At 38.1% G+C, this 14170-nt stretch overlaps 1 protein-coding gene across 1 annotated transcript; it reads left to right on the forward strand.

Moving 5' to 3' along the window:
• The first annotated feature begins 9380 nt into the window (after positions 1-9380).
• On the forward strand, positions 9381-10829 carry LOC139900510 (uncharacterized). The gene has a single exon (XM_071883278.1). The coding sequence runs from the start codon at positions 9381-9383 to the stop codon at positions 10827-10829; it is 1449 nt and encodes a 482-aa protein (XP_071739379.1).
• Positions 10830-14170: the final 3341 nt, after the last annotated feature.

A 14170-nucleotide genomic window follows, 5' to 3' on the forward strand; every position in this document is an offset into this window, starting at 1 on the left:
GCAACTATCATCATCCAAGAAATGCATGAAGGAGTATGCGGTTTTCATGCGGGATCAAGGTCCATCGTGGCTAAAATCATGAGGCTCTGATATTACTGGCCAACCATGCACCAAGATACGGTCTCCACACTACAAACCTGCGAATCATGTCAAATCCATGCAAAAGTTCAAAAGCAACCAAAGCAAGAACTCATATCTGTACTCTCAGCATGGCCATTTGCCAAATGGTTGATCGATATAGTAGGACCATTAATGGAAGCTCTAGGAGGAATATTGTTCTTAGTAGTGGCAGTCGACTACTTCACCAAATGGGCCGAAGCCAAGCCACTAAAGAAATCAACAGGGAAGCACATCGAAAAGTTTGTTTGGGAACACATAGTGTGTAGATTCGGCATTCCTCAAGAAATCGTTTCAGACAACGGTAAGCAATTTTCCGAAGGGATATTTCATAAATTTTGCGAAAGGCTGCAGATCAAGCAAACCTTCACTTCTGTATACCACCCCCAAGGGAATGGACAGGTGGAAGTCACCAACAAGGATCTCATCAAAGGGATCGAAAAAAGGCTGGGCAAATGTCATCAAGGGTGGGTAGAAGAATTACCATTGGTATTATGGGCATATAGAACAACCCCAAAAAGAAGCAACGGAGGAACACCATTTAGCTTGGCCTATGGAACAGAAGCGGTCCTTCCCACAGAAATTCAAGTGTTAAGCAACTGAACAGCAAACACAGAAGACAACGAAGAAAACTTGCGTTTAAACCTGGACCTGGTCGAAGAAAGAAGAGAAGCAGCCCTTATTCGAGAGGCCTCTTACAAAAAGACCATCGAGAAATACTATAACAAAAGGGTAAAACGCACAACCTTCAAAGTGGGGGATTATGTCCTCCAGCTCAATTCCACCAGCAAAGTAGAGTATGAAGGAAAATTAGGGGCCAACTGGGAAGGTCCATATGTGATCTCTGAAGCCTTCGGCAATGGGTCATACAAGTTGGAAGATACCTCCTGGAAAGCAATACCTCGCACGTGGAATGGAGCCAACCTACGAAGGTTTTACTTTTAAGCTTGTTGTTTTTCCTTTATTATTGTAGGGGATAAAATGTAAAAGAGTAGTTGAAGTCTATAAACTTCCTACATTGGACTTAATGAAACCCACTACTATTTTGGTTATCCTACTCGTATGTTGTCCCGATGGGTTCGAGTAAAATAATCACATACTCACGGTAGCAACAAAAAAGCACGAATAAAACACATATGACCTATGTCATAAATAAATAAAGCAACATATCCATACAACAATTTCCCCCTAGTCTCGTAAGTAAATATCCACTGGGACGCCAAATGATATTTACCAAGACAAAACCAAAAATCATAAAGGTTCCTCTAAAAGGAAAAAAAAACCTATGACAAAAAGTATCCTACAAATGAATACAATTACGCTTCCCAAAGCAAGCATGCTAAAAAACACAAGTGCTCCAAGTACGAGGGTACAAATCCGGATAAATGTTTTCTAAAAATAAAGAAAACAAGTAAGAACATCAAAGCCTCCTTTAGAAACTGATACTCTGCCAAAAAAACACTTGAAATCTCCATCTCCTGCATTCAGTAAAGGATAAAACTAAAAATCACCCCCATAAAGGGTTGATACTAAGCAGAGCATATCATTAAGTGGAGCACCAGAAAGTAACAAGTTTCCCTTAGCAAAAAAGGAAAACTAACATATTCACCCAAAAAATTTCTCCAGGCACTTATAAAAATGAGTCAAGGAAAGATCAGCCAAAATAATAAGGGGTGACTTACTCATCAAGACTATACCGGTAATATGACCCGCATAAGAAAATTTCTACAAAATAGTTCATGAAAAACATGGCATACAACACACTGAAATTTTCAAGAACTAGGATGTTAAACTACGAGCATAACCACATTGTTCAAAAGAAGCAAGGGCCAAATAGCAGATATCCAACAAGGCCTATAAGCCATTACCAAATCAAAAAAGGCACACAGGCCTCCAAATCATAAGAATTGTTCAAGAAACATAACATGAATAAGATTGTTCAAACTACCGGCACTATGGCCACCATCACAAACAGATAGCAAAAGAAAACCACGATTACCAACTGATTGAAGTAATTAGGGTTGAGGTTGGGTACCATCAGCAGCAAGCTTGAGCAGGTCCACTGGCTTCGCATCATGATGAGCAGCAACGACAACAACATAGTTGAATTGAGCATTGAGCAACTTGTCGTAGGCAACATCCACCAAGACACCAGCTTGGTCAGTATATTCTTCAAAATCATAAAGCTGGATGATGCCTTTGTCTACGAGCTCTTTGAGATATAAACACCGCTCATGTTGCCTCGATGCAAAAATTATTCCAGCAAGATAATCACTCAGCTCCTTGCTATCTACCAACTTCTTACAGACGTAAGGAATCACTTCTGAAGCTACCCATTTGTAATCAGACCTAAGAACCTCATTCCTCCCCCTTTCAGTCTCCAGCTTCACACTCATCTCTGCCAAACCTTCTCTACCCTGCCTTTCCAAAGTCTGCAGCCTTGTGATCTCATCCCTTGCTGCTTTTAGATCTTCCTCTAAAGAGGGGGCCATAAGGATCTGACGCTGCAATTGCTTGATAAGCTCAGCATTGGAAGAATTAACAAGCTTTAACCCATGGGCTTCAGTCTCAAATGCTATCACATCATCCCTAGACTTCTCATAACGAGAGAGCAAAAGATGATACATCACCGCAGACTTGTAATTCTGGATGGCACATTCCTCCATAAATCTCTGAGGGTCAGCAAAAGCAGATTCGAGCTCATCAAAAACAAGACTTGCCATTTTGGCATGACAAGTGGAAGCTGTGGGGATGATAGGCAAAGGTTCTGCAAACAAAACACATATCGAATAAGAATCAAAAGGAAAGATGAGTAACGAATATACGAAAAACAGGAAGAAGAAAAACAATACCTAAAATGGTATTCTCATCTGAAGCTTCACAGTGACCAGAATCAATAGCATCATCAAGACACAATTTAGCTTTCTTGGAAGGAGGGGATTGATCAATTTCTTTCTTCATCTTGGATACTTTCAAACGCTTGGAGGCCCTAAGCTGGATCTTCTTTTCAGGAGGAGAATCAGGCAGAGCATCAACATCTACTGTTTGATGATCCGAAGCAACCTGAGCTTTATCTTGATCTTTAGGAAAAGCTGATGAAGCGGTAGCAGACTTAAGCTTACTTTGAATCTCTGCATTGCCAGAAACAGAAGGGGAACCAACATCTTTGACAATAGTAGTAGCAGCACGGGCAGCAATCTTCATCTCCTTTACACCAAAATTCTTCAAAACATTCCTCAAGGCTATCTCTGCAAATAAACAAAGTGCAAGTAAGCATGGCACAACATGCATAAACATTATAAAACCATAGAAAGTGGATTTAACCTACCCCTATTCCCAAACAAGAAAACTGGATTCTGTGTTCCTTTCTCCCAAGAAGGGGACATTCCAAGCTTAAAAAGAACAGAATCAGGATAAGTTGAAGCAATGATAGGACGGCGACAAATTCTACCGAAGAGTGGAAGATCTTTCGCACCCTTAGGAACATGATCCCTATATTCCTTGGGATTTCTTGATTCTTCGAGTCAAAAAGGGAAGGATAATCAGCAGGAAAGAAGAAATCTTTCTTCATGAAAATGAACTTGTTTTTCCAACCTCGAATTTCAGAACATTGAGAAGAAAAACAGATGGAGGTATCAGAAATTCTGCCACCCTTCTTTCGACGCATGCCAGCGGTTAACCAATTGCCGGCATCACAGAGATTGAAAAAACAACGAAATAAATCAACCGACGGTTGATCACCATAACCCCTGCTCATAACTTCGAAGGCCATGACCTTCTTAGTTGCTAGGGGATGGAAAATGGAAAGATGCACTTTAAAGTGATTCAAAACATCAAGATAGAAACTAGAAACAGGGATTCTAACATTGCATTCAGTAAAAATTTGGTAATAAACGCCAACATAACCATTTGGGGGTTGGAGAATCGTTTTACCAGATTCTGGCGAAATGATATCACCATCAGACAAACCTAGGGTTTCTATTAGTTGAGCACATTGATCAAAAGTGACAGATGAAAAGGTAGATCGAAGCCCTTGCTTCGCCATTCAACAATAATCAAAGAAAGAAAAAGATGAAAGAAGAAAGATGATACCTGATTTCGAAAGAAGAAAATGTTTTCACCAAGTAGAAGAATGGAGAAACTAAATTTGAAAAAAGAAAAAATAAGACTTAAATCAATACAATTAAAGCCTGCAGCGTAACTGTCAAATAAACCTGCAAAATCGTCAGCGTCAAAAGAGAAAAAGACGAAGATTCCCCGGAATGAGAAGAGACGGATCAAAGATTCACTAGGGGTAAATAAGTAATTTCGCTAAAGACATAAATTATAGCGGCTGAATAGATATCTAATCAAATGGATTAACATTTAAATCAAGCCCGTTGCATTTCCCAAAAATGCAAAAATCAATAAAATCAATAATTATAAATAAAATATGATTTTAATCATATAACCAACGACGGATAACACATAAAAAGGATTCCACAATATATCCTAATAATTATCAACAGAGAATCCAGCAAAAACCCGAAGCAAAAATAAAGTCTATCACTAAAGATGGTTTCGATAAATCAGACATAGAGGAGCCAATGGAGTTTAAATTCGCGAAGCAAATTTAGTAATATGCTTCGTAAATTCAAACTGGGGGGGGGGGGGGGGGGTTGATAGTGTACCCAATATCTTGAATAAATTCCATAAGGTATAAAATATTTTCCCGAAGGCAATTGACAACGAATACATCCTAGGTACCATCGCCAAAGGGCTGTCATTATATCACATGATTACATAGAACGAAGAGATATGGAAAATATTCCCTACAAACAGTATTCGGCGCCACCAAGGGAAAAGAGGAAGGCATCTATCAGACTTTCCTTGAGCACTGTAGCGCTGTCACCCATTTATAGTAAGTTCACCAACATCTCCAAAGTCACCTTAGAGACAGGCCAAGACTTCGAAATAAGGGACCAGCTCCCCAATGACACTATAAAAGGAGATGTTTATCCCAGCATAAGGGCATCTCATCAACAATTCATGCATCTAATATCATAAACTCAATACTATGATAGAAAATGCCTTCGTGGCGTAAAGTGAGATCATAATCCCACTACCTTCGGGGAATCGCCACTAAATAACCAAACACTCCCCTCACCCTTGATCATAGTTAACCACACTCTAATCCATCACTAACCTGTAAGTCAACCAAATCCTAATCGATATTAGGATTACACCAAAAAAGTGTACAAACAGTTACTAAGCTTTTTGCAAATTTAAGGGTTGTTTGGATTAGCTTCATGAAGTATGTCGTTGTTCTTGAAGTGATAGTGATTTTCAGTTATACCCTTTATTATGATCACCATGTGTTTGATGAAATGTTTGAATGAAAAAAAAAAACTTTCATTTTATCTTTTTAGGTTTAGGACTCTCCATTGACAATGAACATTTCAGCTAAATAGTAGTTGTTTAGGTCAATTTTGTAAAACTTGAAAGATATCTTCTCTTAAAAATGTGTATTTACTATTTTACTGTGTGTTAGTGGTTCACTATATGGGATCACTTTAGGTTGGACGTGATGACATTGGTTTGGAGATAGGGAATCAACAACATGGACAAAATCGGAACATAAGAGTTCTTAATTATAGTATGTAAAAAAATACAAAATTGTGTTAAGGTCATTTAATCATAAATATTAGATGTATTAGTTATTGACTACAGCCATATCAATATTGTATTCTATTGGTAGAAATCATTAGTTATTGACTAGAGTAATAAATATTAACCATTTGGTGAAAACAAATATTGTTCCTATGAACCTAAAAATCTTGACCCAAGCATTGCGGGTATTTCATAAACCTATTAACAATTACAATTCATAATGTATTTTGTAATGTTTTTTTTATGTTCTTTTAGTTGTTTATGTAAGATAATAAATTGTTTATGACGAGCTTTATAATTCAGCTTTAGTGTTTTCGAATGCAGCTCAATCAACAACCCCACGATGTCACCGTTAGAGTATTAGATGTGTCTGCCACTCATTGTACGGCAATTGTTGACAAACATGGAATGTAATATATGTTATATCTGTTGGTAATACCTTAGTGTTATTTTAGTTATTTGCATCAGATATTAGTTGATTTATAATGAACTTTATAATTCAACTTCTTGCTTCAAGTACAAATTAAAATTTCTTTATATTTCTTAGATAAATATGTTGAGTACCGATAGTTTTATCCAAGTTCTTATTTTAGTCACTACCTGAGTATATCGATAAAGTTGGAGATATTTTGATCAAGCGGAACATAATAGTGGTACTTATAATTAGTTTGTATCATGCAAATGATATTACATAAATTCCTAGGCCATTTATTTTGGTTTCATAGGAGCGGGCAATATATATGGGAGGCTCATCGACCTCGATCAGGGATATGGAAAGGCAAAAATGGTGGTGAAGCTGTCATTTTCATAAGTGGTTGTGACGAAGATCAAACATCTGTTGATACTTATGTAAAGTTCTAGAGAACTTTTGCACCACTTCGATCAACAAGTGGCAATTTCATCCCTAATACTCATTAGAAAGTTGTTCAAAGTGTTCTATAGAAGATTTTTTAATTAATTTCTTAAAAAGAAAAGTGTGCATGTGTATTAGCTTATTATAGTTCATATAATTTGTGTGTCCGGTTTTGTTGTTTTGAAGTCAGGGAAAGGACCAAATATGTTTTAGGAGTATATGCTTAGTTAATGGCGAATTTTAGCTTAAAGATGATCAAATGTACCAAACATAACTTTATTTTCAAGTTTCAGCACGTTGGCATCAATTTTCTACACATCATAAGTATTTATACATGATGAAACGTGTCAACGTTGTTAACTTTTCTAAAAAAAAGATTATTTTTATCACAGGAACTACTGTGACTGTACAAGTAAATGATGTTGTGTAAGAAAACATGTGGACATACAAGATATGAAGGATGTGGACGTACAAATAAAAAGGAAAACTGTTCAGTTTGCTACCAACAATTCACCATTTGTTTGTCCATATCATATCTACACTTATGATTGCTATATATTATTCTAAATTTCTAATACATAAAATTAACATAATGTTCTTTCACATGCATTTGTAATATATGAATACTTAAAATGTTTAGCTTAATGGTCGTTCAAAACCCGCAGCGAAGTGCTGCAGGGCACTCACTTAGTTTTTCTCAAATAAAAGAAGAAAAAAACTCATGTTGCTGTTATTTGTTTTTTTTTTTTGTAAGCGAGGAAACCCTCATATGAACGAGCACATTGGCTCCCCCATATAAGATAAAACCTCGGGTAGTCAAACCCCTCGAGCGCGAGACCTGGTACCGGGTGAATTGCGCATTATGCGCACCCTCTAGTCACATTCATTTTTTGAAAAATTTGGCATAACCAGGAATTGACCCCGGGTGATGTGCTTCATTGTGCAACTAACTGATTCTAAATTTTAGTCATTAGATTTTAGTGTTAAACACGCCATGGATATAAAATTCCTTTAAACTCCATAATATTAGAGGATACAAGTTTGAGTAAATTATACTTGCAATAGATTGTTAGTTTGTTACGTATTACATGCCTACATATAGTCTATCTTTTGTTTTTTACTGAAATAACCGAATACTATAAAACTATAAAACTAGACAATTAAAGATGCCTCCAAACAATGCAAGCAACAAAAACGTAAAATCTCGAAACCAAAAGACACCCTAAACCAGTGTTGTAAACGACGTCTGGACGTCCGTTGCGGCGTTTTGGTGACTGGCTCGTCTCGACCCCGTCCCATCTTCTAATTAGTTGGTCAACGGTCAAAATCGGGTCAAATGCGAGAAAAGTCTGGCCAACGCTCGTCAAGAAAAAAAATTCGGATAAAATCGGTCAAAAGTCGGCCAAATCGATCAAAATTGACTTAGTTTAGTGTTACATTTTGCATTATATTAACGATAATAGCTGATAGTGTACCCCACCTCCGGCCCGTTTACCAGCTTCAGAGTTTGCTTCGGAGGATATGGCTACAATATATGGAACGAAGAAAACTTCAGCTACAGTGAACGAGGTCATGGAATCAGAGCAACAACAGTGAGCTTAGAGCCCATAAAACCTCGGTCAATTACAAAGTCAAGACTAGCGAAACTATTCCTAGCTCGGTGCACGCCTGTACCACAAAGGAAAGGGACAAACTCACTTTCCTCTGCAGGTTTACCAAAAGGGAAAGTCAACTAGTGATCCAAAATCATTGGGAACTAGCGAACTGGTATGGAAAGCCGTTCCATCCCACTTATAAATGGTATAGAATGAAGGAAACATTCCACATTCAATCCATACACACATAATAACACAATCATGTTATACCATTTGCTTCGGTGGCGTAAAACAGTCCTCTGACCGTTACCTTCGGCGAATCGCCATCGAATACAACCAAAACCATAATCACCCAATTTCAATCTATGTGACTTGCATATCCCCATATCAATACAAAACGCCGGTTATTGTACAAACAATATGGCGCCATCCGTGGGACTCACATCTTATTCATTTTGTTGAGCAAGAACCGACGCAATGGCGGAGTCCAGTCACATACCTCCAGGTTTAACGCCACCGAGAATCACACAAGCCTCAGATTCAACACAACTAGAGTTCTCAAGTGTGGGTACCTTAACCAGGTCACCCGCCACTCCAGCTATACTCGTCCCGACGAACCCCCATGGCTCGCATTCTGCAGAACCACCACCGTTGATAGATAAGAACTTTGTCTTGAATAAATATGACCATATCAGGTCGGTGATAAAGAACTTAAGGGACACATGGGTCTTGCAAAGTAGAAGGATGCTAACATACGAAAGCGAGGATTACGACGAGGAGATGGAAATGGAACCTCCGAATCAAAATTCGCAACCCAGAATCCCCCTAGCAAACTCGTCGGCAGGAACTATGACTCGTGCTGGGGAAACTCCCAATACCTCTCAGGTAACCCTAACTATACCTACTGCACCCCTTTACACTTGTAACCCGACAGCTCCGACTGTGTCCCTAGCATCCCAAGCGCCGAATAGACATATGCCACCTCCTCACCCGAGCTGGGGTAGCTTCGGGCAACCCAACCAATATATATGGCCCAAGGAAATCCCCATGTCACTCCCAACATACCATGTGTGGAGGTGACCCCTGTAAGCAACCAACCAAATGCTTCATTACCACCAGTAACCAACCACGCCTACTTCTAAAATTGGAACCACCCACCACAGCAAATGACCACCACCTGGATATATCCTCCTAACCAAGGGGGAATGTGCTACACCCAAGGTCACCAGATACTACCCCCTATCGTAGCCAACATCAACTTCTGGATAAACCAAAAAACCCCGTTTGTGCTGTACATCCGAATCTGTGCATTCCCCGATGGAATGAAAAAACCCTCACACTTAATTTACTACGAGGGAAAAGACGACCCGGATGATTTCCTTAGTTTATTCGAGGGTGCAGCACGAATGGCCAAATGGGACATACCTGTAGCATGTCACGCATTCTCTTACATGTTAAAGGGAAATGCCAGGGTTTGGTTTGACTCAATACCAAAAGACTCCATAGCTAGCTTCGATGACCTAAAACGGCAATTTAGGTCTAAGTTTAGTCAACAAAAGCGACACAAGAAGAATCTTGTGGCCGCTCATGGGATAAAACAGAAGGATAGTGAAGGTTCTAGAGCCTTCCTCACTAGGTATACCAACGAAACACAACAAATTCCCAACCTACCAGAATCCCAAAGAATATCTGGGTTACTCTACGGATCTAGGGTCAGGCCTCTCATTGAACACCTCAGCCAAGACCTACCAAGCACTTACGAAGCTTTGTTAGAAAAGGCATATATATGGTTAGATGCTAAGGAAACAGCAGGTAACTTCATCCTAGACGACACCCCCATGAATAGGCGAAAGGAGAAATCAGAAAGAAGGGACGATAAACATGGTAGAAAAGAGGATAGGGGGAGATTCCACCCTTACCGAAGAGAAACCGGAGCTGGGATCCTGGGGGCATTAATAAAAACTCCCAAGGAAATCCTAGCAACAGAGAAAGCTGCCAACAAGTTCAAATCCCCGGGAAAGATGTCCAACAGAGGAAGGAATAGGGACATGACCAAGTTTTGTGACTTCCACAACGATTTTGGGCACAATACGGATGAATGCTTCAACCTCAAAATAGCCATTGAGGAGGCTGTTAATTCGGGCAAACTGTCCCATCTCATAAAAGGAATTCGGGAACCAAAGAAAGAAAGGGTACAGGAAAAGAAAATAGAGGACATGAGGCAAGAAGCAAAAAATGCAATCCTGGCAATAGATTCACACCAGCCTTATAAGAAAAGAGAAAGATGTCGTTTTGTCAGAGAATGGATTGAAGTGCCGTTCCCAGCCCTCGATACCATATGTCCTTCGGACCTACCGGTCAACATAAATGGAAAAATTTTCAACAGAGAGGTACGAAGGATATACCTCGATAGTGGAAGTGCTTGTGACGTGATGTACGAACGTTGCTTTTTACGGCTAAGTCCCGCTATCAGAGCACGGTTAGGTGCCCCAAGAGTACCCTTAGTTGGATTCTCCGGAGAAAGGTGTTGGCCCATCGGAGAAATTGATCTCGAGTTCACAACAGGGGAACCTCCATTAGCAAGAACAGAAACTATTGATTTCGTGGTAGTCTGAGCAAACTCCCCACATAATATCCTGCTCGGGAGGGTAGCTATGAAAAATATGGGTATAATCGTATCCACAGTGCATCAAATGGTCAAATTCCATACCCACGAGGGGATCGGCACTCTCGCATCAACGTATGACAGGAATAAGGCAATCTTAGCCATAAAGGAAACAATGAAAGAGCCAACCGAGTGTGTCCTAGAAGCTTCGAAGGAAGATCCCCAAGTAGAAAAAATATCAGTAAACCCGATGTTTCAAGATCAGCAGATCAGCATAGGAAAAAACTTTCCAGCATCCACTAAGCAAAAGCTCCAGAAGTTACTTCAAGCCAATGTGGATGTATTTGCTTGGGAAAACAGCGATATGACCGGGATACCACGAACAATCAATATACAAGGGTCGCACTTCGTAACGGAGCATCGACTGAATGAGCACAAACACCTCGAACCAGTGCATCAGAAAAAATGAAACTTGGCACTAGAAAGGGACGAAGCGGCATGTAAAGAAGTAGAAGGTCTGTTAAAAGCAGGAATAATTCGCGAAGCAAAATATCCCTCGTGGGTCGCTAATCCCGTGATGGTAAAGAAATCAGACGGGGGATGGAGAATGTGCGTCAATTTCACCAACATCAACAAAGCCTGTCCCAAAGATTGTTACCCTCTACCCGAAATCTATTGGAAAGTCGAATCCCTAACCGGATACCGATACAAAAGCTTCCTGGATGCTTACAAAGGTTACCATCAAATCAAAATGGCTAAGGAGGACGAAGAAAAAATATCCTTCTTCACTAGCAAGGGAATCTATTGTTATCAAAAGATGCCATTCGGTCTAAAAAATGCAGGGGCAACTTATCAAAGGCTAGTCGATAAAGCCTTTCACAACCAGCTGGGAAGAAATCTGGAAGCCTATGTAGATAACATGGTAATCAAAAGTCAGAAGGAAGAAAATTTGATAGAGGATATCCAGGAAACTTTCGATAAGCTTCGGGCAATAAACATGAAGCTGAACCCGAAGAAATGTTCCTTCGGAGTTGAAGAAGGAAAATTTATTGGGTATTACATCACCAGAAAGGGGATCCAGGCGAATCCAGAAAAAGTGGACAGGTTGAAGCAACTCCAAACCCCAGCAACCATAAAAGACATGCAGAGCCTGAATGGGAAGCTAGCATCACTTAGCAGATTCGTATCAAAGGGAGCAGAGTGTAGTGACCCGAACTTTTCCATGTTTATATATATTAATTGAGATTGATATTTACATGATTAAATGTTTCCAACATGTTAATCAATCAAACTTGTTAAGACTTGATTAATTGAAATATGTTTCATATAGACAATTGACCACCCAAGTTGACCGGCGATTCACGAACGTTAAAACTTGTAAAAACGACATGACGATATATATATATGGATATACATATGGTTAACATGAGATTATGATAAGTAAGTATCTCCATAAGTATATTAACAATGAGTTATATACATATAAACAAGACTACTAACTTAAGGATTTCGAAACGAGACATATATGTAACGATTATCGTTGTAACGACATTTAAATGTATATATATCATATTAAGATATATTAATATATCATAATATCATGATAATATAATAATTTAACATCTCATTAGATATAATAAACAATGGGTTAACAACATTAATTGAGATCGTTAACTTAAAGGTTTCAAAACAACACTTAAATGTAACGACTAACGATGACTTAACGACTCAGTTAAAATGTATATACATGTAGTGTTTTTAGATGTATTAAAATACTTTTGGAAGACTTCAAGACATATATCAAAACACTCATACTTAACGAAAATGGTTACAGTTACTTTCCCATTCTTTTCTTTCATCAAGAATTCTGGTCGTATTCTTACCCGTATTATACACAGCTTCAAAACGTACTTACTATGGGTATATACCAATAGGAACTAGCATGAGATTCCACTCTTGATTATGTCATGTATGACTAATCAATTTTAACTTCTACCATGAGCTAGTCAACTAACTAGAACTCCTTTTAACCCCACTCACCACTCACCAATTATCACTCATCATTCACTCCATTTCACTTCCAATTCTCTGTCTAATTCTCTCTCAACACACACACACCCTATTATGAACGTATTTTTCCAGTAGTTAATCATCATCTTCATCAAAAATCACTTCAAGAATCAAGCTATAATCATCATAGGAAGAACACTTCAAGAACACTTCAAAAATCCCTTCAAGTTTACTAATTTACTTCCAAGCTTTCTAATCCATTCCAAGTAATCATCTAAGATCAAAAAACCTTTGTTATATACAGTAGGTTATCTTTCTTATTCAAGGTAATATTCATATTCAAACTTTGATTCAATTTCTATAACTATAAACTATCTTAATTCGAGTAAAAATCTTACTTGAACTTGTTTTTGTGTCTTGATCCTACTTCAAGAACTTTCAAGCCATCCAAGATCCTTTGAAGCTAGATCATTTCTTGTCACTTCCAGTAGGTTTACCTACTAAACTTGAGGTAGTAATGATGTTCATAACATCATTCGATTCATATATATAAAACTATCTTATTCGAAGTTTAAACTCGTAATCACTAGAACATAGTTTAGTTAATTCTAAACTTGTTCGCAAACAAAAGTTAATCCTTCTAACTTGACTTTTAAAATTAACTAAACACATGTTCTATATCTATATGATATGCTAACTTAATGATTTAAAACCTGGAAACACGAAAAACACCGTAAAACCGGATTTACGCCGTCGTAGTAACACCGCGGGCTGTTTTGGGTTAGTTAATTAAAAACTATGATAAACTTTGATTTAAAAGTAGTTATTCTGAGAAAATGATTTTTATTATGAACATGAAACTATATCCAAAAATTATGGTTAAACTCAAAGTGGAAGTATGTTTTCTAAAATGGTCATCTAGACGTCGTTCTTTCGACTGAAATGACTACCTTTACAAAAATGACTTGTAACTTATTTTTCCGACTATAAACCTATACTTTTTCTGTTTAGATTCATAAAATAGAGTTCAATATGAAACCATAGCAATTTGATTCACTCAAAACGAATTTAAAATGAAGAAGTTATGGGTAAAACAAGATTGGATAATTTTTCTCATTTTAGCTACGTGAAAATTGGTAACAAATCTATTCCAACCATAACTTAATCAACTTGTATTGTATATTATGTAATCTTGAGATACCATAGACACGTATTACAATGTTTCGGCCTATCATGTCGACACATCTATATATATTTCGGAACAACCATAGACACTCTATATGTGAATGTTGGAGTTAGCTATACAGGGTTGAGGTTGATTCCAAAATATATATAGTTTGA

This window comes from Rutidosis leptorrhynchoides, chromosome 3, assembly GCF_046630445.1.
Source record: "Rutidosis leptorrhynchoides isolate AG116_Rl617_1_P2 chromosome 3, CSIRO_AGI_Rlap_v1, whole genome shotgun sequence".
NCBI classification, from domain to species: Eukaryota; Viridiplantae; Streptophyta; class Magnoliopsida; order Asterales; family Asteraceae; genus Rutidosis; species Rutidosis leptorrhynchoides.

Bases quoted from the DNA above. Each gene is read 5' to 3' on its own strand.
- LOC139900510 (XM_071883278.1), top strand. From the start codon at position 9,381: ATGACCACCACCTGGATATATCCTCCTAACCAAGGGGGAATGTGCTAC.